Source organism: Nipponia nippon, unplaced genomic scaffold (genome assembly GCF_047370975.1).
Source record: "Nipponia nippon isolate SJK-2023a ecotype South Korea unplaced genomic scaffold, ASM4737097v1 scaffold_2, whole genome shotgun sequence".
NCBI lineage: Eukaryota > Metazoa > Chordata > Aves > Pelecaniformes > Threskiornithidae > Nipponia > Nipponia nippon.
The window spans coordinates 27,854,954-27,875,055 of record NW_028262336.1 but is presented as its reverse complement, the minus strand read 5'-3'; the positions used below and the strand labels follow the sequence as shown (position 1 = coordinate 27,875,055).

The window sequence follows — 20,102 nt, the reverse complement described above, 5'->3', positions numbered from 1 at the left end:
CTAACATTAGAAAACAAGGGGGATTGAAAGCAGAAAAACATAAGAGGTAGCCATCCCATGTCCTGGTCAAAATGTGGATAAAACTGTCAAAAAGCGAGAACAGTTTAGCAACATCATGTGCCCTGTCCTGAAATAGCTGAAACAAGCTATATGTCAGAGCTAGAGGCTCTGCAAGTGTCTGTGAACTGCATTGATATAACAAAGGTATTTTGTCTTATTGCTAACAAATTGCTGAATATCCTTGTACCTCAGCTTTCTACCTGTTAAGTAAAGATAACGCTTGCTAGGGGCTTTTGAGGAGATACTTCTTAATGGCTGTGAGTTGCTCATTTCAGAGCCATATAAGCACAATGAGGAAGTCAAAAATATAATGCTTAGAAGGAGGTAATTAATGAGGGCTCCTGAAAACCAACAAGCTTTTGAAAATTAGAGCTGACCCAGCTACTGGATTCAGTAACTGCTTTTTACGTATTTATGGCTTTTGTTGGATTTAAGCTTAGGTGATTTGCTCCTCATCTCAAAAGGAGCCTGTAGCACAGCTAGGTCTCCCAAAAGCTACAGAGATATCTTACCCTGTTTTGGTATACAGCAAATATTAAAGACAGACACACAGAACTGTACTTAAAACCATGACTTTGCATTATAATCTCTTGCAGCATTTCTGAAATACTTGCTTAGGTCATGGGATAAATTGATGAATGCCCGGATTACAGCACCTAAATAGAGATCCTGATGCAAATCCCCAAATTTGCTGTTAAGTGAAGCTGCCTTTTAAGGTTCTCTCTCTTGAGGTACATATTGCTGAGATTTTTACTCACTTACATGTTATTTCCATCAGTTCTGAATAAAAGAGACGATGGCAAGAGTATTTCACGCTTGGCTGGCTAGCACTTTCTCCCTTTGTGATACAGGTCCAGCTTGGCAGCAAGACGATCTCCATTACAATTGCTTGCAGGTAGTGCTGAGATTAGTGAAAATGATGGGACTAGCAACTCTTTTGGCCTTAAAAATGTTGTACTGACATATCAAAACCCCTCTCTTTAGGAGAGGAAAGCTCAGAGCTGTTGAGGCTTATTATTCAACTGCTGGATGCAGAAATGCGTAACTGTTGCTCGATTCCGTACCATTTTTCCCCAAAGTTTCACTCTGCTTTTTGAGTAATAAAGACGTTTCCCCATTTACTTCTCAAATGGCTACTGTTGCATGTTGGTTTGAAGCCTCAGACTTCAGAGAAAGAACGCCAACAGTAAGTTGAAGAGACTACAAATGCCGTTTTCCATTTCTGATCCAAGTCTCATGGAACTCAGTGGCTACTCAGCCAATATAGGCTCTTATTTAAAATCAAATCAGGCTTTAAGATGGAAAACACCAACCATGACCTAGTATGTAAGAGCTGGTACTAAAATACATGTAAAAAAGATTAAGACTGCTCATAACGTCCACCTGTGTGCCAGTGCTGGCAGAAAGAGTAGCACCTTCTGGTCCCACAGACTACAGATATTCTGGACTTAGCGATCCAGACGTCAGACCACAGAAACAGGAAGACATTGTGGTTTTATCAAAAGGCAAAGGAAGCAATGTCAGTGCCCCGGTAAATTTAAGGACCATGTCCTCAGCATACTGAGGACCACAGATGTGGCTCACATATTTGAAACAACTGAAATTCTTCTTTTTCACTCTTTCTAGAAGGTGGCGGAGGGCTTCTGGCCTGCTTGTATAGCAAAATCTACCCTTAGCTGTACTGAGCAGGGCTTTAACTATGTGTCAGACACCAATGTGGCACAGGTTGGGCATTATTTAGTATCAACAAAGGTGACAGTGATCTAAGATAGTTGGATGTTGAAGTGCAAGACATCTAACTTTTATAAAGGATACCAAATACCCCTGGGACTGGTGTCTGGGGAATTCCCCTTCATTACAGTAAGTGCAGAGAAACATTTCACAAGATATAGAAAGGCAAGACCCATGTCTAAAGAAAAAGAAAAGGGGAAAAATTGCAAACAAATGTTTTGAACACTACCTTGATTACTGCAATTAGTGTAATATCTCTGTCATAGGTGATGGAGAACCTGATAATGAATACAAGCCTGTACTTTAAACTGTGTTTTTGGGTAACCTCAAACAGTGTATCGGACTATAACAGAGAGCAGACAATACACTGACCCCCCATACACGAATTTATAACCACAGTTAGAAAGGGTCTAACTTTCTTGCCTAGATGTTATCGTTATTCAAGAGGGACAAAAGCTGTGCCAGGCAAAAAGAAAGTTTTCACATGAATGCTACAACAAAGGCCATTTATCCAGCAGCGGCCATCTTCAGACACACATAGGAAAGGTGAGGCTTTTTGGAAAGGGAGAGGGAGGAAAAGAGGAATCCTCTCAGAACAAGTAAACAAACCGAGACCCAGAGGAGCCCCAAGAACTGCAGTTCCAGGGGGCCAGCCCCATCCCTGCAAATCAAGAGGAAACCCCATCTAATCCAGCTTTTAGCAAAGCATGGATTAGATGAGTCTAAACATGTATATAAATTGTTTGGGGAGTGGAGAGTGGTTAATCACTTTCTTTAATGTTTTTTGCCCTTTGTTAAATAAAATTACTGCCAACTCTTGATTATGCAGCATAACAGGGAGGAAGGGTCAGGTAAGAGGGGATGAAACAAAAATATGGATAAGGTAAAGCATGTAAATGAGGCTATTAAAATGATAGTTGAAGAATGTGAAGCAGAAAAGGAAGGTTAGTAAAACAGATCCTCATATTAGTACGTCCTCATGCGCGTTAAATTCAGTACAATACGATGTGTACGTGGCAGTTTAGGTCTGGAAGCAGCGTTGCAATGAGACCCATAGACCCAGCAATGGTAGGACAGCAAGACCGGCTCAGGGGGTTCCCTGCCCTCCCCTGCCTGCCAGGCTGAGCCGCCCATTTCCACCACTTGCTGCGATGTATCACAACCTTTGCTAAGCTGACACAATTGTTTGCATGGCTGTGCTAGAACTAGGGTGAGGGAACTGCCCAGCTTGAAATGTAATGCTACAGAAAATATTTGTTGCTTATGTTCAAATCTCTTGATACTTTTTATAGAGAGTATCAGCATTATATAGGCTCTGCTCACAAAGAATGACCAGTACATGTCTGAGTAGACCAGGACAGCAATAAGCAGAGCACTGTCTAGCAAGATGGAAGCTTCCCTGGAATCAGCGTGGGCAATGCCCACATCTGCTAAGTGATGGTAATTGTCTCCTACATCACACAGACGTCTTGAAGGTAAAAAATTATTAATAGGTACAGTGATGAGTTTTCATTATGAGGACTTTCACAGAAACTGGTAACACTTCTTGCAGTACTTGTGAAATCCTCTGTCCAAAGTACACGGAGAAAGTGTGGTATCTGTTGAAATCGCAGTGTGATAAAAATATCAAAATGTCATGGAGCTCAGGGTATGCACGAATGTGTGCCTTGCCAGTTGGCGAGGGACTTTGCAGCCAATGTTACAGTTATATTTAACTTCTGAAACACTTTTGCAGACGTACTATAATGCAACGTTTTGTTTTACCTTATTCCTTTTATTGGATCCCTTCTTTCCAGGGAGATTTTTTGTATATTTGACACTAGCAGTTGTTTTGACCATGAAAATGTGGATTTAGGTCAGCTGTTCACAAGCAATTTAGACGGTGACACAAATTCTTCAGTAGGAATACTTCTGCCACCAGAAAGTGAGATACACGTGTCAGACGTCAACAGTCTTTTAAACCACTTGCCTGTGGATTTATGTGGGATACAGTCATGTCTGAATTCATGTTCTTATGCAAACCAGAGCATTAAATATATGCACAGCTTTGCCTCCACTGCTCTTAGAACATATCACTTAAAATGCATTAACTCACAGGTTCTAACAAGCACATCAATCAACAAACAGCCAGGAGGTACTAAGAGCCTTTGATGGCTTGGATCAGATAGAGACACTACAGTAGACAGTTATACACGTGGTTATGAACGTGGCCAACTCCTGGTCAAGATCGAAGCCTGGCCTTCCCCACAGAGCGGACTCAGCTCAGGTGCATCAGCCAGTGCAGACCATAGGCAATGCACTGCCATCCTCCTTTGGGCGCAGGCAGCTACAGAAGGAAAGGCACTCCGCGTCGGTCCCAGCACGACCCACACCACCATCTTCATCACCGGATCTATCCTACTATTACTGTCAGGAGAAGACTATGACTTGTGGCTATAACACGAGGAGGACACTGAGGGCCACAGGTGACTAGGGGGATTTTACTGCTGCCCAATAAACAGTAAGGGAATGACAAGACCCATGGCTGCAGTCCCCTACGCTCTGTAACTGACTTTTGCCCTCCCTGTTTTTCATTTCCCTCCACTCCTGCCCAATGATATAATGGTTGAAGACATTTTACCGTGGACAAAACTCAATACTTTTTTTCACCGTGCTTATTTCAGGAGCAAACAGATAAACCAGATGTAAAAACTTGTATGAAGAAGCCACAAGAAAAATTCAGCTGAAAGACAGCTTGGCAGCAAGGTGAGCTGGATTACATATGCTCCTACCTGTGCCCAATAAAAAATTGTTAAAGAGAGAAATTTTGCCATCAGTTATAATGCCTGTAATTGTACTAAAATCATAGGAGTGGTAATACATCAGTCAGTGCAAAATATCTACAGAAAATTTCTTTGTGATCTAAATAAGGACCAGCGCCAAATAAATGGATTCTTATTGCTACAAATATTATTGAGTTTAAACTCAGTCAAGCTTCCTGGCTGCCCTTACCTCTATAAATTGAACTAACCTAAATCCTGAACCCCAAAGTCCAGTGCATTATATTTGCTGAATAACAAAATGTTTGACTCACGCAGCCAGAGGCAGACCAAGTTCCCATTGAATCCAATTTTGACAAAAGTTTACTAATGGAAAGAAGAAAGAATCAGTAGTGCTTCATTTTGAGTGCATACAGGCCTATGTAGGCTATTTAGGAATAAAATTTGGGGGCTCCCAAAATTTTTGCATCCATTTTTTTCAGCAACTTTGATAATTAGCTCATGTAAAAGCAGAAATTATGGGGAAACAGATAACCAGGTTACATCACATGATCCTCCTCCTCAAAAAAAAGAAAAAAGTATCCTTCTCATTAAAGTGATGATGGACATTGTTTTGCTTTTTCCCACTACTGCTGATTATCAAAACACTTAGGCAGAGGTTTTCTCTCTTATCCGTGTTATCCTGCTTAACAAAAAACAACTGTTAATGACATCAGAATCAGTAAATAAATGGAAAAAAACCAATAAGCTAATCATGCACATCACAAAAGACATCACAGAGGAACCATCTCCAGAAATAATCGCTTGGTACAGTCACTTGCCCTGAATGACAAGGGATTCCCATCCTCTGCATGAAGCCAAACCACTCACGCTGCTCAGCAACTAATAAGAGAGTGCTTAGAATAGAAGCATTGATTGAGGGTGAGCCTTTCAGTAGCCACAAGCAGCGATGAGAAAAGAGTTCTGCAACATCAGATGAATGTCTGACCAAAAAAAATGGCTCAAGGTTATTGGAAGTGTTCGCCTGAGGATTTTTTTGAGCATCAGGTCTTTAATCCCCTATTCAGTGGGCCTAATGTGCCACCTGCTGTTTTAATTCTAAATCATAACGGTTTATGACGGAAGCTATCATTCTGCAGGATTTAAAGAAATAGGCTGGAAAAGGGTGGTGGGCATTTTTAAAAAAATTTTGGAAACAGCGGTTTATACAAACACTGGCGAAAAAATTAAAAGTTCACCATTTTTAATACTGCTCAGATACTGGTAACACTTCGGCCTAAAAACTTGTTCTTGCACTGGAGACTAAAATATGATGATCTATTAGCTCCACCTGGTGGCTTACTTTGCATTACAATTTTTTCTATCCTTGATAGGTTTTTTTTCCCCAAGAAGCACTAGAAATTTATTAAAAAGACAAGTTTTATGCCTTTTCTAAGTTTTTAATCCCACTAACTGAAATTCTGCAAAAGTTCAGTACGCTTATCTTTCTAAATCTTGATTTACACAGAATACGATTGGAGTTGATACGGAGCAGATACGATACGGATTGCAAATACGCGTGCCCGTGCCTTCTAGTCTTGAATAATCCAGCTGAACTCCCTGGGGTTATTCACAGAAACAGATTTAGGCACTTGCAGGACCACACGCGTGGTGTGTGGCAACGTCGCACATTTCTCAGGAAGCAAACCTTTTGTAGATGTTCCTTCCCAACTCGATTCGTGTTCACGTAGTGCAAAGTATTTACGTGCCAGCCTGAGTGTTCACAGCAGCACAGCTGGCCATAAGGGGAAAACAGGGCAATTGCCGAGTTCTTTACTAAAACACTTTCTTGGATGTTATATAAAGGCCAGGAAAACTTTTGTCTTAATCATGGAACTACTGAGAACAGTGCTCTTCCACCAGAGCACAGTTTGAAACCTGGGAGATAAACCGTGCAACACGCTTCGAGAAAAATTTTTTATAGGCGAGTGCCACCTGGTGGAAAACCAGGAAGACTTGTCACAGCAAAAAAAGCTGTTTTAAGGTGGTCAGGACCTCTTCAAGTCCGAGATTTCTAAACCAAAAAGTAACAGCAAAACATTACCAGAAAGGTGCACCCGGCCTCTGGGTGGACATGTGCTGGGTGGGCACCGAAGTGGCCTGGCTCTGGTCCCTGCTGATCTACGCGTTGCACTGATTACGCTGGCAGGCTAGGAGGTTTTCGTATTTTTAATTCATATCTTTGCTAGCTTAACTATTTTGTATCTAGCATAAGTTCAAAAATAAATTATAAAAACGCTTTCCTTTCAAGACTATGGTCTATATACCATACTTCTAGACTTTTAAACTTGTAATTCCCTAAACATGCAAAACATCTGCAACTGCTAGCTACGTGTCATATGCAACACAAAATTAACAGCACGAATGAGCCGTAACTTTGTTGTGAGTTTTCTATCCCAGAAAAAGCGTTAGAGTTGGGTACACATTGCCAGATCTCAAAGATAAGGGTAGAGATTGGCACACCTCTCCGACTCGAGCAAAAAACTAGGCCTCTGTTGTAACCGAATGGATATTTCCGCTCCTGACGTAGTAACGGGCAGCAGTCGCAGCCTCTCAAGGCCAAGGCTCTGCTCAAAAAGTCCAGCATTTCCTGCTGTCTACCAAGGAAAATCCCTCATCTGAGGCCCAGTTCTGATTTTGCTCATCACTCCATGGGACAACAGCACTTTTGTGGAATAAGTAACTGGAAAATTGGGTTCATCTTTTCATAGGCTTTTTGCACAAGTTCCAAAATGTGTGTTACTAAACTTGTATGATTTACAGAACACCATGGGAAGTTACATGTATTATCGGAACTGAGCAGGCAGTCAGACTGTGCAATTGACACAGAAGCATGGCTCTAAGTTTATCTGACATGGTTTAAATTAGGAAGAAAACCTAATTTGGTTTAGATTTAGTGGCATAACTGGGGCACTGCATCCTAAGAGAACAGCAGATAAATAAAATTTTAGAAATGTTTGCTCTGTCTCAAGGATGATATATTTTGCTACTTCTGTTTTCAGCCTCTGAGGTTTACACTTGTGTAAAACGCAGTGTCAACTTGACACTGAAGCATCCTTCTTTAATTTGGAATTCCCGGAGTTGTGACCAACAGGTACACTGCTTCTGTTTTCCTTCACACGTTTGCTCACTAGTTCTTTGCCCTCATCCTGCAAAAAGGCCTCGACAAGGAGGAAGCGGTATTACTGGGGCTGTGCACATCCCACGCGTGTTGCAAATAAAGAATTAAGTGGATTAGCCGTACTACGATGGTTGGTCATGACTTCAAAGGAAAATATTGGCTGCACCTACGCAAATGTCTCTGTTTAAGTGATCTGAAAGGGACCATTTCCCAGAAGTACAGGTGCACAGCTGACTGTAGCTATTAGGGCCGTTAAAGGGCAAGAATTGCTTAAAAAAAAAAAAAAAAAAAAAAAAAAGGAAAGGAAAGGAAAAGAAAAACCACGAACACGACCAGGGATCTCCCTCCCTCCCTCCCTCCCTCCCCCGCAGGAGCTCCGCGCCGTCCACCTGCCGCTGTCAGCCCCGGGCGCAGACCCGCGCCCCGGCCGGCGGGGTGGGGGCCGGCGGCCGCCCGAAGCCCGTCCAGGCGCTCCAGCGGAGCGGAGAGGAGCGGAGCTGAGCGCGGGGTGAGGCGTGGACGGGGGCGGCGGCGCTCCGCTCCCGCCCCGCACAGCCCCCGGGCCGAGCCCGGCTGCGCTCGGGGCCCGGGGGGGACGGAGACCCCCGCCGTCGCCGGGCCCCGGGGAGGGGGAGCCGCGGGGGCGGGGGAAGGGGCCGCGGCGCGGCGGGGCGCAACCCGCCCCCCGCCCGGCAGCCGGGGGCCGACCCCGGGCTCTGCCCGCCGCGCCGCGCCCCGTCCCGCCCCGTCGGGGGGTGGGGGGGCCGGGGGGCGGGGGCCGCCCGCAGCAGCGTTACGCAGGCGGTGAGCTCAGCGGCGCTGGGCCGAGGGGCGGCGCGGCGGGGGGCGGCGGGCCGCGGCGGGGTGGGGGCGGCCCGGGCAAACCCCATAAAGGGCGGCAGCGGCCGCCCCGGCCGCCGCACTCACCCCGCACGGCGGAGGCGCCTGGAGCCCAGCGGAGGGGCTCGGGCGGCCCGGCGCGGAGGGCCGGGGGCGGCGTTCGCTCCGTTTTCTGCTCCGCTCTGCAAGGACGGGAGGCTTCTCGGCGCTCGCCTCCCCCCGCGCCGCGGGGCCGTGGAAGTGCAGGCGAGGCCGTCCCGGGGCTGCCGGAGGGGCGAGCGGAGACTCGCCGGAGCTTCCTCCCCGACCGCCGCTGCTGGGGAGAGCCGAGGAGGCGGCGGGAAGGAGAAGCGGCGGCGAGAGAAAGAGGACGGACAGACGGAGCGACAGACGGGGAGAACGGCTGCTCCCCTCGCAGAGCCTCACTCCCCGCCGCCGCCGCGCCCCGGCCATGGGGAAGCCGACGCCGCCTCTGCAGTGACCGCGGGACCCGGCGCCCGCCCGGCCCTCCCCGTTCCTCCGCCCGCAGAAAGAAACTAAGAGACCCCCAAAGCCTGACAGCAAAAATTCCAAAATATATCTACACGTATATATAAAAGAGCAAATAAAGACATAAAAAGGGCTCCGTCAAGCCAGCGGCCGCAGCAGCAAGCCTCCCCCGCCCCGAGCTCGGCGGCCGCGATGAGGACCGGGGGGCGCCTGCCGGTGCCGCTGCCCGTGGCGGTGCCGGCGGCGCTGCTGGGGCTGTGCCTGTGCCTGTGCCTGTGCCGCGCCGAGCGCCCCGCCGAGCGGCAGGCGCTGGTGGTGCCGCGGCGCCTGGGCGCTGCCGGCGGCCGGGAGCGCTTCCGCCTGGAGGCCTTCGGGGAGCGGCTGACGCTGGAGCTGGAGCCCGACAGCAGCTTCCTGGCCCCGGACTTCACCCTGCAGTACCTGGGCGGGCCGCCGCCGCCGCCGGAGGACGACCTCTCCCGCTGCTTCTACTCCGGCACCGTCAACCGGGACCCCAGCTCCGCCGCCGCCCTCAGCCTCTGCGCGGGGATGCGCGGCGCCTTCTCCCTGCGGGGCCGCCAGTACCTCATCCAGCCCGCCCCCGGCACGGCGCACCAGCGCGGCGCCCACCTCCTCCGCCTCCGCGGGCCCCGCCGGGCCGCCCCCGCCGCCCGCTGCGCCGTGGCCGAGACGGGGGCGGGGGCGGAGGCGGCGGCGGCGGCGGTGGGGCCGGAGCCGGAGCCCGCCGGGCACGCAGGTACCGTCGGGGCGCCGCGCCGCGCTCCGTGGGCCGGGGAGGGGAGGGCGGGGGGGGAATCTGCCTCGCCCTGCGCCCACCTGCACCCCGGCCAGCCCTTCCCCCTCATCCCCGCCCCGAGGGGCTCCCACCTGGGCGCGGGTCCCGGGATCGCCGCTCCGCCCGGCGGCGGCTCGGGGGGTTATTCAGCCGAGGCTGCCAAAGTTTGGGGGCGGGAGCCGGGCGCGGCGCCGTGGGGTACATCCCTTAGGTGCAAATCTTGAGTATCGGTGGGGTTTGGGTTCCTTATGGTGGTCTCTTGCAGTGGTGTTTCTCTTGTTGCGCTAACCTGCCCTTTCCTTCCCTGTCCCTGTCTTTTGTTAATGCAGAAACGAGCAGCAGAAGGAAGAAAAGGTTCGTGTCCAGCCCCCGCTATGTGGAGACCATGCTGGTAGCCGACCAGTCCATGGCTGAGTTCCACGGCAGCGGGCTGAAGCACTATCTCCTGACGCTGCTCTCCGTGGCGGCCAAACTGTACAAGCACCCCAGCATCCGCAACTCCATCAGCCTCGTGGTGGTGAAAATCATGGTCATTTACGAGGAGCGGAAGGGACCCGATATCTCTTCCAACGCAGCCCTGACTTTGAGAAACTTCTGCAGCTGGCAGAAGCAGCACAACCCGCCCAGCGACCGGCACGCCGAACACTATGACACAGCAATCCTCTTCACCAGGCAGGTGAGGGACACGGAGGTCAAGTCCATCCCCATGCCCGTTGCTCCCTGCCCCCGGAGGCCCCCTCTGCCTGGAGACCTCTGAAAAAGCATTCAGAGGCAGTCTCGTGTCATCACGGCTTCAGCAAAGTAGGCTAAAATTGAAATGAACTGCTTTCTCTTCAGTCATTTATTTTGTTGTTTGCTCCGTCTCAGGTGAAACGCACAGTATGTGCAACGTATTTCCGCCTCATATATTTTTAGCAGATTTAGTATGGAAATTATGCATTTTATTTCTACGTGTAACCCTTGTGTATGTTCCAAAGACAGATTTTTGCCATCATACCCATTGAAGTGCTGAATATTTATGCTCTTTCCATAAGTAAAGGCAAACGGCCAGGGCTGGATGTTTCTTGCCAAGGTTAAGTCTCTGATCTGATTAATAATGAAACTGCCTTTTTTTACAGGACCTCTGTGGTGCCAAGACATGTGATACTCTCGGGATGGCTGATGTGGGAACGGTTTGTGATCTAAACCGTAGCTGCTCTATCATAGAAGACGATGGTTTACAGGCTGCCTTTACAACAGCCCATGAACTAGGTACTTGAAACTTTTAAAGGCGATTTCACGTGATTAATTGAAGCCAGCTCGATGCCATAAAGCAAAGAGCTGCCAGCCCGCACCGCAGGCTCGCCCTGCGGGGCACGGCACACCCTGTGCTCCCCGGCGCAGTCGGGAGGAGGCAAAGCTTTGCCATTTAGCAGGGCTGAACTGCGGAAAGCAAATCAGGTCTGCGCGGCACTGCCTGCAAGAGCTGTGTGTTTGACTGGTTGCAGGAAAAAAGCATGTGAGAAGCCTGCGAGGGGAGCGAAGATACGGTGCCATCTGCTTAAAGTTTGGCAGCATTCAGATTCGGGTTATTATTTAAAGACCAGGCTATGAGCAGCTATAGAGTAATATTTAAAATAGCATTGGTAATGCATAGGACAGACTTCCTAAAATCATGGACTTTCCTTTTTTTTTTTTTTTTAAGGCCACGTGTTTAACATGCCTCATGACGATGCAAAGCAGTGTGCTGGTATTAATGGAATAAGCCGGGATTTCCACATGATGGCATCTATGCTTTCCAATCTGGATCGCAGCCAGCCTTGGTCTCCATGTAGCGCCTACATGATTACAACATTTTTGGATAATGGTCATGGTAAGATTATTAAGCTTTCCATTCATGTGGCATTTAAGCTCTTGTGTTTTACTGCTTTGCTTTTTTTTTTTCTTTCTTTCTTTCTTCTTTTTCTTAACAGAGTGCTTTCTGCTACAGCATAGAGTTAACCTTTTACATGCTGCAAATGAATTTAGAAGACCCTTAGTTTTACAAAAATGGTGGCACAAATTGGCTTAAAGACTTGTTACAAAGCAAATGCAGTTCCAAAGATGGAAATACATTTTTCCCTTTTGAAACCAAACTCACTGACAGCATCGTCTGCTTTTTTTTTTTTTTTTCTTTTCCCTTCCTTTTCAGGTGAGTGTTTGTTGGACAAGCCCCACAAACCAATCCAGCTTCCTTCTGACTTGCCTGGCACGTTGTACGACGCCAACAGACAGTGCCAGTTTACATTTGGAGATGAGTCCAAGCACTGCCCCGATGCAGCCAGTACGTGTACGACGCTGTGGTGTACTGGCACTTCTGGAGGACTGCTCGTGTGCCAAACCAAACACTTCCCTTGGGCAGACGGCACCAGTTGCGGGGAAGGGAAGTGGTGCATGAATGGCAAGTGTGTGAATAAAACCGAGAAGAAGCATTATGATGTAAGTATTAAAAAAAAAAAAAAAAAGTCAGAATACATCCTGGGTTGCAGAGTAGCACAGATAATGCTTCAGTGGGAGTAATCAGTTAAAAGGGCTTGAATAAATGGAGGCAGATAGCTAGTAAAACAAACTTAGAGCTTTTTTTTTTTTTTTTTTTTTTTTTTTTTTTAAGTGGCTTAGGTAAAAATGCGCATGGTTGTGGTTTTTGTGGTTTGGTTTGGTTTTGCTTTTACTGTATTGACATTTTTGTTCTGCTTTTGCTTGTCATTCCAGACACCGGTGCATGGGAGCTGGGGGTCCTGGGGGGCGTGGGGAGAGTGCTCCCGGACCTGCGGCGGTGGAGTGCAGTACTCCTTCAGGGAGTGCGACAACCCCGTCCCGAGGAATGGGGGGAAATACTGTGAAGGGAAGCGGGTGCAGTACAGATCGTGTAACATCGAGGACTGCCCGGACAACGATGGTAATCTTTTCCCCATTTTTGAGGCGAAGGAAGACTATCTTGTAGAGAAGGAGCATGTACAGAAGATGATCTCATGTCCACCTGTCTTTCCTCTGCCTGCAGGCAAAACCTTTAGGGAGGAGCAATGTGAAAAGCACAATGAGTTTTCCAAGTCTCCCTTTGGAAGCGGACCTGCAGTGGAGTGGACACCCAAGTTTGCCGGTGTCTCTCCAAAAGACAGATGCAAGCTGGTCTGCCGAGCAAAAGGAACGGGATATTTCTTTGTTTTACAGCCAAAGGTATTTCAAAACTATACCTCTTCCATCTAATCATGAATAAGATTTTTATTTAACTCTTTATGTGAAGTTAAGAGTCAAGGAGCGTAGAAATCTGAAATTACATCTTTCTCGTATTTAAGCTAGATTCTTCCTTCTCCTCTTCCTACACGTACAGCTTGATTAGTGCAAGCATGCTTTAAATATTCTGGCACAGTCTTTCCAGTTATTTCACATGTACCGCCTCTTCTTCTCACTCCACCCTAGCTTCCTTTCCTCTCCTTCCACCGATTTGATTACATTGAGATATGTTTGGAAAACTGGGGGGGTTCTTTGCCAAAACATTGGTGCTTTCTCATACTGGTTACTAATATGCTGACAGCTTAAAATAAACAGAAGGAAAAATGTTTGTCTTGCATAGCTACTTGAACTCACTGTCATAAGATGTTGAGAGCCAATAACTACCAGGGCGATGACACAGATGGTTTTTGTAGAGCAGTACTCCTAGAAATAAAAGATACACTGAACACCATTAAAAGCAATTTTGGTGCTGTACTTTGAGGACATGACTGCCTTCTAGTGAAATTAGAAAACAACATTCTTCTTCATATGAAATGAGTAAAACAGTTTTGTGGGTGGAGGGGTTTGGGGGGAATGTTAATAGAAAATTAATTTGGTTGTTTCCTCCTGTCACCATGGCATCATTTTTGCAAGTGAGATGAAGTAGCACCATGTACCTTCAACTATATATGGGCTGCTTTGGTTTTTGGTTTCAAAAGCCTTGACAATACAGGTGCTGCAGGTCTTCCACCTGTCCATATTTTGTATGTGTCTGTATCATGCCAATTTCAAAGCAATGTGCATCTTCTAATCAAACGCCCTACTGCTTCTTTTCCTGCAAAGGTTGTGGATGGTACCCCGTGTAGCCCCGATTCCACCTCTGTCTGCGTCCAGGGACAGTGTGTAAAGGCTGGCTGCGACCGTATGATAGGATCCAATAAGAAGTTTGACAAATGCGGTATCTGCGGTGGCAATGGATCCACTTGCAAGAAAGTGTCTGGCACACTCGTTAGAGCAAAGTGAGTATATAACTGCTGCTATTATTTTGTTCTGGTGAATATTTTGTGGGTGCAAGGTTTGGGTTTCCAAGTCAGTGAGGTGTTGCCCCAGTTCATTGTCGGAACTGAGATTTGATCTGTCAGAGCCATCTTGACTGAAGATAACTTACAGTGAGATCCCAGCGAAAGGAAGCTGTAAGGCATGGGCACGCCTCTGCCGTAGGAATGACATGGGATGTGACTTTGCAAATCCCTTAATCCATTAGTTCAGTTAGGTCAGCAGCTCATGAGCTTAACGCTTTGGCTTCAAATGAAATTCAGTCTTGTGCCAAGCAGCTTCTTCCCTTTTGCAGGGAAGAGCGGAGGACTCAGTCTTTCCCTTTTCTCTTGCGCAGACCTGGCTACCACGACGTCGTCACCATTCCAGCCGGAGCGACGAACATCGAGGTGAAGCAGCGAAACCACAGGGGCGCGAGACATGACGGCAGCTTCCTTGCCATCAAAGCCGCAGATGGCACCTACGTCCTCAATGGCGATTACACCCTGTCGACGCTGGAGCAGGACATCACCTACAAGGGCAGCGTGCTGAGGTACAGCGGCTCCTCCGCCGCCCTGGAGAGGATCCGCAGTTTCAGCCCTCTAAAGGAGCCTCTGACCATTCAGGTCCTCACAGTGGGAGACTTGCCACAGCCCAAGATCAAGTTCACCTATTTCGTGAAGAAGCCCATGCAGCCTGGGTCAGAGAAGGCGCTCAGTAGAAAGAAGGAGTCCTTCAACGCCATCAGGGAGATCATCTCCTCTGAGTGGGTCATTGAGGAGTGGGGCGAGTGCTCCAAGTCGTGCGGCTCGGGCTGGCAGCGGCGGGCGGTGGAGTGCCGGGACCCTCAGGGGCGGCTGGCCGCCGACTGCGCCCGGGAGCTGAAGCCCAGCGACGTCCGTCCCTGCGCCGACGTGCCCTGCCCGCAGTGGCAGCTGGGGGACTGGTCGCCCTGCTCTAAGACGTGCGGGAAAGGTTTCAAGAAGAGATTGTTGAAGTGTATTTCTTACGACGGCAATGTGCTGCCGCAAGAAAGCTGTGAGCCTTCCAAGAAACCGAAACACCTAATAGACTTCTGCAACGTTACGGACTGCAGTTAAATAGTATAAGTTGGGAAAGCTAATTTTTTTTAATTATTTTATTTTTTTTCCTTCAGAACAATGCACTGAAAAAAAGAGGGCTGGAGGCAGCGCATGTGTTTTTGCATACAAAATTCATGGTGAGGATCCGTTGAGGTGGGACAGTGCAAATAGCTTTAGTTGGCATTGCATCCTAAAAATACCCTGCCAACTGAAAACTTGGATGGCAGACCCATGTCACTCACTCGTCTTCAGCAGATAAGGCCTGAGGGCATTATAATTGCCTTTTTTTAAGTCTGTTACAAATTAAACAAAACATGAGCAGTGGCCAAAACATGCCTAAGGAAACATTTTGGGGTTCGGTTATTTCTCCCTTCTTTTGGATTTATATTGTGGTACTGATCAAGTCCCCATGTGTAGGAAGGGGATGGAAAGGGGAGTGGAAAAGATAGCTTAAAATAATTGGTCAGGGCTTACCTACCTCACGAAGGGCAAAAAACAGGATTGGAAAAGGAGCTTTAACTATGTCATTCATGGCTGCTATTGTTTCAGAGAATAGTTTTATATAAAAATAAAGCCATATTCTCTACCTGTAAAGAGTAAGATATCAAGAACAGTCAGTCAACTCCACAAATAACTAGAAATTCATTTTTTTTAAAGTATCTTTATGTCATCCCAATGTACCTCTCCATTTCTCTCATCCGCTCTGATGCCGTTGCGGTGACATATGTAATCCAGAGGCTAGAAAAAGTGAAAATCTTCATGGAGCAGGTAGCGTCTCTGAGTAGTTGCTCTTTGTGCCTTCTGCATACCTTCCACTGGCTTTTCTGATTCGAGCTTGGTCCTACCGTCCTGTCAACCAGACTGATGGCATTTGTGAGCATTTGAGTCATGCTTTCACATTCAAATCTTTTACCTTACCCCAGCCAATGGAAATTATTTGCATTTGTGTTTAAAAAAAGATAAAGAAGTCCCGCTCTGAATGGGAACCTCGTATGTGGCCTCTGATGGGTTTGTAGTGCTCAAATCACTGATAAGGCGGGAAGACAAAGCTGAAGGATAGCAGGTCCATCCACAGCAATACACCAACATTCGCATAATTAAAGTTTGTGCCAGTCCATAGACAATAAGAGAATATGGCTTTCCATATGTATATAGTAAAATATATTACTATAGATGTTATATACTTTATAAGTATTTTATATTTCTTTCCCTTCTGGGAAGGGTTATAATTTGTAATAAATGCATATAATGAGCGTATTTATTTTTATACTTCTTGTCTAATGTGATCTTCTAAGTTATCGCTTTTTTAAAAGGACATATAACAAGGATAGAGTATTTATACAGTATAATATGTTACTAGAGGTAATAAATGAACCCTATAAATTTTGGAAATGGAGCGTCTTTATTTCACTGGAGTAAAACTAGTCCATCGAGTGGAAAGAGGTTGGAATCTAAGGCAATGTTACAAAAAAAGCTAAACCACATTTTTCAAAATGACTGGTAGCTTAGGCTACTAATTGACTGTGTTAGTGAAGGGGTTTGGAAAACTCTACCCATAATGTCGTATACCACGGTAAAAAGGGTAATTTTGCATTTTATTACTTAACCACTAACAGGGTGCTCAGCACTGTTGTTTCATCTTTTTAAAAAAATGGAGTGCAACTAGACTGATGCCACTGGTTTTAATAACTGCTTACAGAGGGAGTATTGCTGTCAGTGGTGTTTATAACCAACAAAATATGTACAAAAGTAGCAGTTTTACCTGCTCCGCTTAACCTTACCCTACTGGGAAAGAAGCAGTCAAAATTCAAAACCGTTAACTAACAGTCAGAGGTTTCCCTCACAAATTTCTGGAGGGCCTCCTCATCATGCTTTTCTAATTAGAAGTACTGTATGAATGAACTGTTCTAACGCTGTTGGTAACACGTTTTATAACGTTAAAATACATACTAAGCATCAAGAAACTGATTTTTGCTCCCTCATTTCTGATCTCATGACCACTGCAGTCGAGGGAAAATCTTCTGTTGAACTCGGTAGGATTTTTGCCATGGAATTTGAGACATCAGTCATTTATGAATACTTTTGGCTTCGTGTCATGTAAAAATCTATTAAAACTTCCTTTGCCAATGTTTGGACTCTGTCTTGCAGAAATAGTTCCCACTTTATTCCACGGATAAAATCCTGGCCCCTCTAAAGCACATAGAAAAATTCTCATCACGTCACACTTCATTGAGCATTACTTTGTCTTTGACATGCAAAAATACTGGGGAACATTTTACTTCTAGCATTATTTAGGAGGGAGCCAATCACTTCGTGTTTTTAGAAATACTTAAAAGTATTTATAAATACAACAAATAATACTTTATTTAATTGTGTATTTTACTACAGCAGGTTAAAATGAGGGATATATACATTTCCAAGAGAAAAAAAAAAGCATTTTTATTTTCATTTTCTGCTGTTGCTCTTTCTCCTTGTAGACTTCATGTCCTAATAGGTAGCTGTCGGTTGGTGTTGCCTGAAACACCCTCCGTTTATGGGCCCACAGAGCTACAGTCCTGAAACTGCAAGACCCTGCCATATCTACAGAAGTGACGAGATCCCACGACTTCTGGGTGATGGTAATTGCCCAGATTTGTTCTCATCAACCTAGGAGAAACATTCAACGCAAGGCTAAGAAAGCCCTGCGGAGGAAAGCTTCTCCCAGACCTACCCGTATCAATTAAAGCAAGCCCAAGGTGCTGACATACTCTCACTTCTTGCAGTAGCGCTTAAGGAGGCTCGTGGGATAGAAAAATGGTGTTTCACAGGCACCGCCTTTCATGCTGAAGGGAATTTGGATCCAATCAAATGCAGCAAATTCCCCCTTCTTTAACAAAAGGTGCTGAAGTGTTCTGCATTTCCAAAATGCTTCGGCCGCATTACCTAGATTAGATCAGCCAGCCCCGCGGTTAACTAGAGCTAAGGGAGGAGTCGGAGGGGGTGAGGGAAATCAAACACGTTCTGTATTTACAATAACAAATGGCAATAACAACAACTTTTTTTTTAACACTCTTGCAAACGACTGCATAATAAAATGAGCGATGAATTAATAAAAAGTTAGGATATAATGGCAGCCTATTTGCTATGGTGGCATTCATTTCTTTAGAGCATAAGCATGGTAGCAGAAGGTCAACTCGTTACCCATATTTGCAGCGCAGCTGACCAAGACTGCACTTCCAAGTCATAGTTTACTGACTACATATTTCTCTTTGACTAGATCATGAATTCTCAGCAGTTGCATCTGTTATACAGTAATACGGTTCATGAAATTATATCCTATTATAATAGAGCTGGGTTGTAGAGAACATGCTCCAAATAATGTATTAATTAGGCAATGCGATCAAAGAACTGCTCCCTTCCGAAGCTCCCTTTAGTTACAAGAAAGTCTGCTGCTCTGGGTGACCCAGCAAAGGGAAACAAGCAAAAACAGTGGCGCATAGTTTAGTTGTGTAGCAATCAAGATCACAATTAAACATATCCCCTGCACCAAGAGTCTGGCGGTTTATAGCTTTTATTACAAAGGACTGGAGAGTTAAGTGTTTTTTGTGTGCATGTTCGTTACTGCGAGCAGGAATCGCAATACTTTATTACTGACTCACACAGCACGCTCTCGGGAGCAGAGGTGGCACTGAAGCTTGCGTGGGGGTGAGTGTAAGAGCTGGTGCTTTCTGCCAGCACAGGCACTCTCTCCTTGGGCCAGGGCCACTCTTCCACGGATGCCCAAATGGGCTTCAGACCTTAGACGAAGATTGTTGTTTTCAACCAGGTTGTCTCAGCTGTCCAGCTTGACAGGTTGGGTGGGAGGTTTCCAGTGCCCAGCATTTTAGCTGAGGACAACCTCACTCCACTTCGGAGCCAAATTTGTCCAGCTTCTTCCCAGGTTCAGAGAAGCTATAGCCTGTTTTTTTAACATTTTGGTGTCATAAGATAAATGAGCTGGCTCTTGTGGGCTTGGTAGATGAAATCTGTATCTTCAAGTATTTTCAGAGGTGTGGGGAGAGGCAGGTGTCTAAATGAATGAAATGTGTCTGCCTTAATCACCCTTGGTTTCATTGCTTTCAAGGCTGAGCGATCCTCCAGTTCTTGGTAAGGCTAAAGTCTCTCCGTTGGCAGAGAGGGGCAAATGAAAGCAGCATAGTGAGTAGTTCTTTGCCATTTCAGGCATCATGAGACTGAGGAAAAACTCTTTCCAGCATTTCAGTGGCCTTAAAGAGCTTGGCATTGGGACACAAGTCCAGTCTGAGGGCTAGATCTCCAGAATCCAATCTTCAAACTTCACCATCTAAGTTAGAAAATGAGTGGCAGTTTGAAGAGGAAAATAGTTATGCTGGAGAACTACCTTCCAGGCTGATTAGATATAAAATTGTGGTATCTATGCTGGGTAAGCACTGTAAATGGTGCTACTAGAAAATCTGGAGTAGCCGTTTTCCTGTGGCACTGTTAAAATAATAAATAATATGATTTACTGCTTGAAATTGTATTAACAGTAAACAGGGAAAAAAAAATAGTATACGATAGGGTTCTTATGCAGCTGCGTTCCCCTCTCTTTAGTCCAGCTGTTGTTGTAAAAACAAGAGATATTGGTGTTGCCCAAATAACTATTTTGCTACTGATTGTAATACATGTGGTTTCAGAGCAGAGAAAGGTTGTTTGCTATTATAGAAGTTGGTTCTGTTTGAGCTTTCAGAGTAAAGATATAATTCTATATATCTGGTATGGGAAAACCCTGAAATTGTCTAGAGCTGCTATATACTTTAGCAGCTGATACATGCATTTCAGAGCCATCAGTTGCCTGAGTATATTCGGAGCTGTAATTTTAATGTCAGGACATTGACTTAGAGCATAAAGGCCCCAGAGTTATGAACAGCACCCTGATGTGT

At 46.2% G+C, this 20,102-nt stretch overlaps 1 protein-coding gene and 1 long non-coding RNA gene across 2 annotated transcripts in view; one reads left to right on the top strand and one right to left on the bottom strand.

Moving 5' to 3' along the window:
- LOC148055703 (uncharacterized) overlaps positions 1-9,619 on the bottom strand; it is a 41,396-nt gene extending 31,777 nt beyond the window's left edge. Inside the window, exon 1 of the long non-coding RNA XR_015704524.1 lies at positions 9,481-9,619. This is a non-coding gene — a long non-coding RNA (uncharacterized LOC148055703). The remainder of the gene's footprint in view (positions 1-9,480) is intronic.
- ADAMTS1 (ADAM metallopeptidase with thrombospondin type 1 motif 1) lies at positions 8,622-16,452 on the top strand. Its single transcript, XM_087756239.1, has 9 exons — positions 8,622-9,796; positions 10,165-10,511; positions 10,954-11,086; positions 11,520-11,687; positions 12,006-12,292; positions 12,566-12,752; positions 12,855-13,030; positions 13,910-14,085; positions 14,460-16,452. Exons 1-9 carry the CDS (start codon positions 9,232-9,234, stop codon positions 15,199-15,201), a joined length of 2,781 nt encoding a protein of 926 aa, XP_087612365.1. The 5' UTR covers positions 8,622-9,231; the 3' UTR covers positions 15,202-16,452.
- Positions 16,453-20,102: the final 3,650 nt, after the last annotated feature.

What these genes read in the sequence shown, in the direction of transcription:
- ADAMTS1 (XM_087756239.1), top strand. Translation starts at nt 9,232, where the DNA reads ATGAGGACCGGGGGGCGCCTGCCGGTGCCGCTGCCCGTGGCGGTGCCG. An exon ending in GGAGCCCGCCGGGCACGCAG is followed by an intron (nt 9,797 to 10,164) that starts GTACCGTCGGGG and finishes TTGTTAATGCAG; the next exon opens with AAACGAGCAGCAGAAGGAAG. An exon ending in CCGAGAAGAAGCATTATGAT is followed by an intron (nt 12,293 to 12,565) that starts GTAAGTATTAAA and finishes TTGTCATTCCAG; the next exon opens with ACACCGGTGCATGGGAGCTG.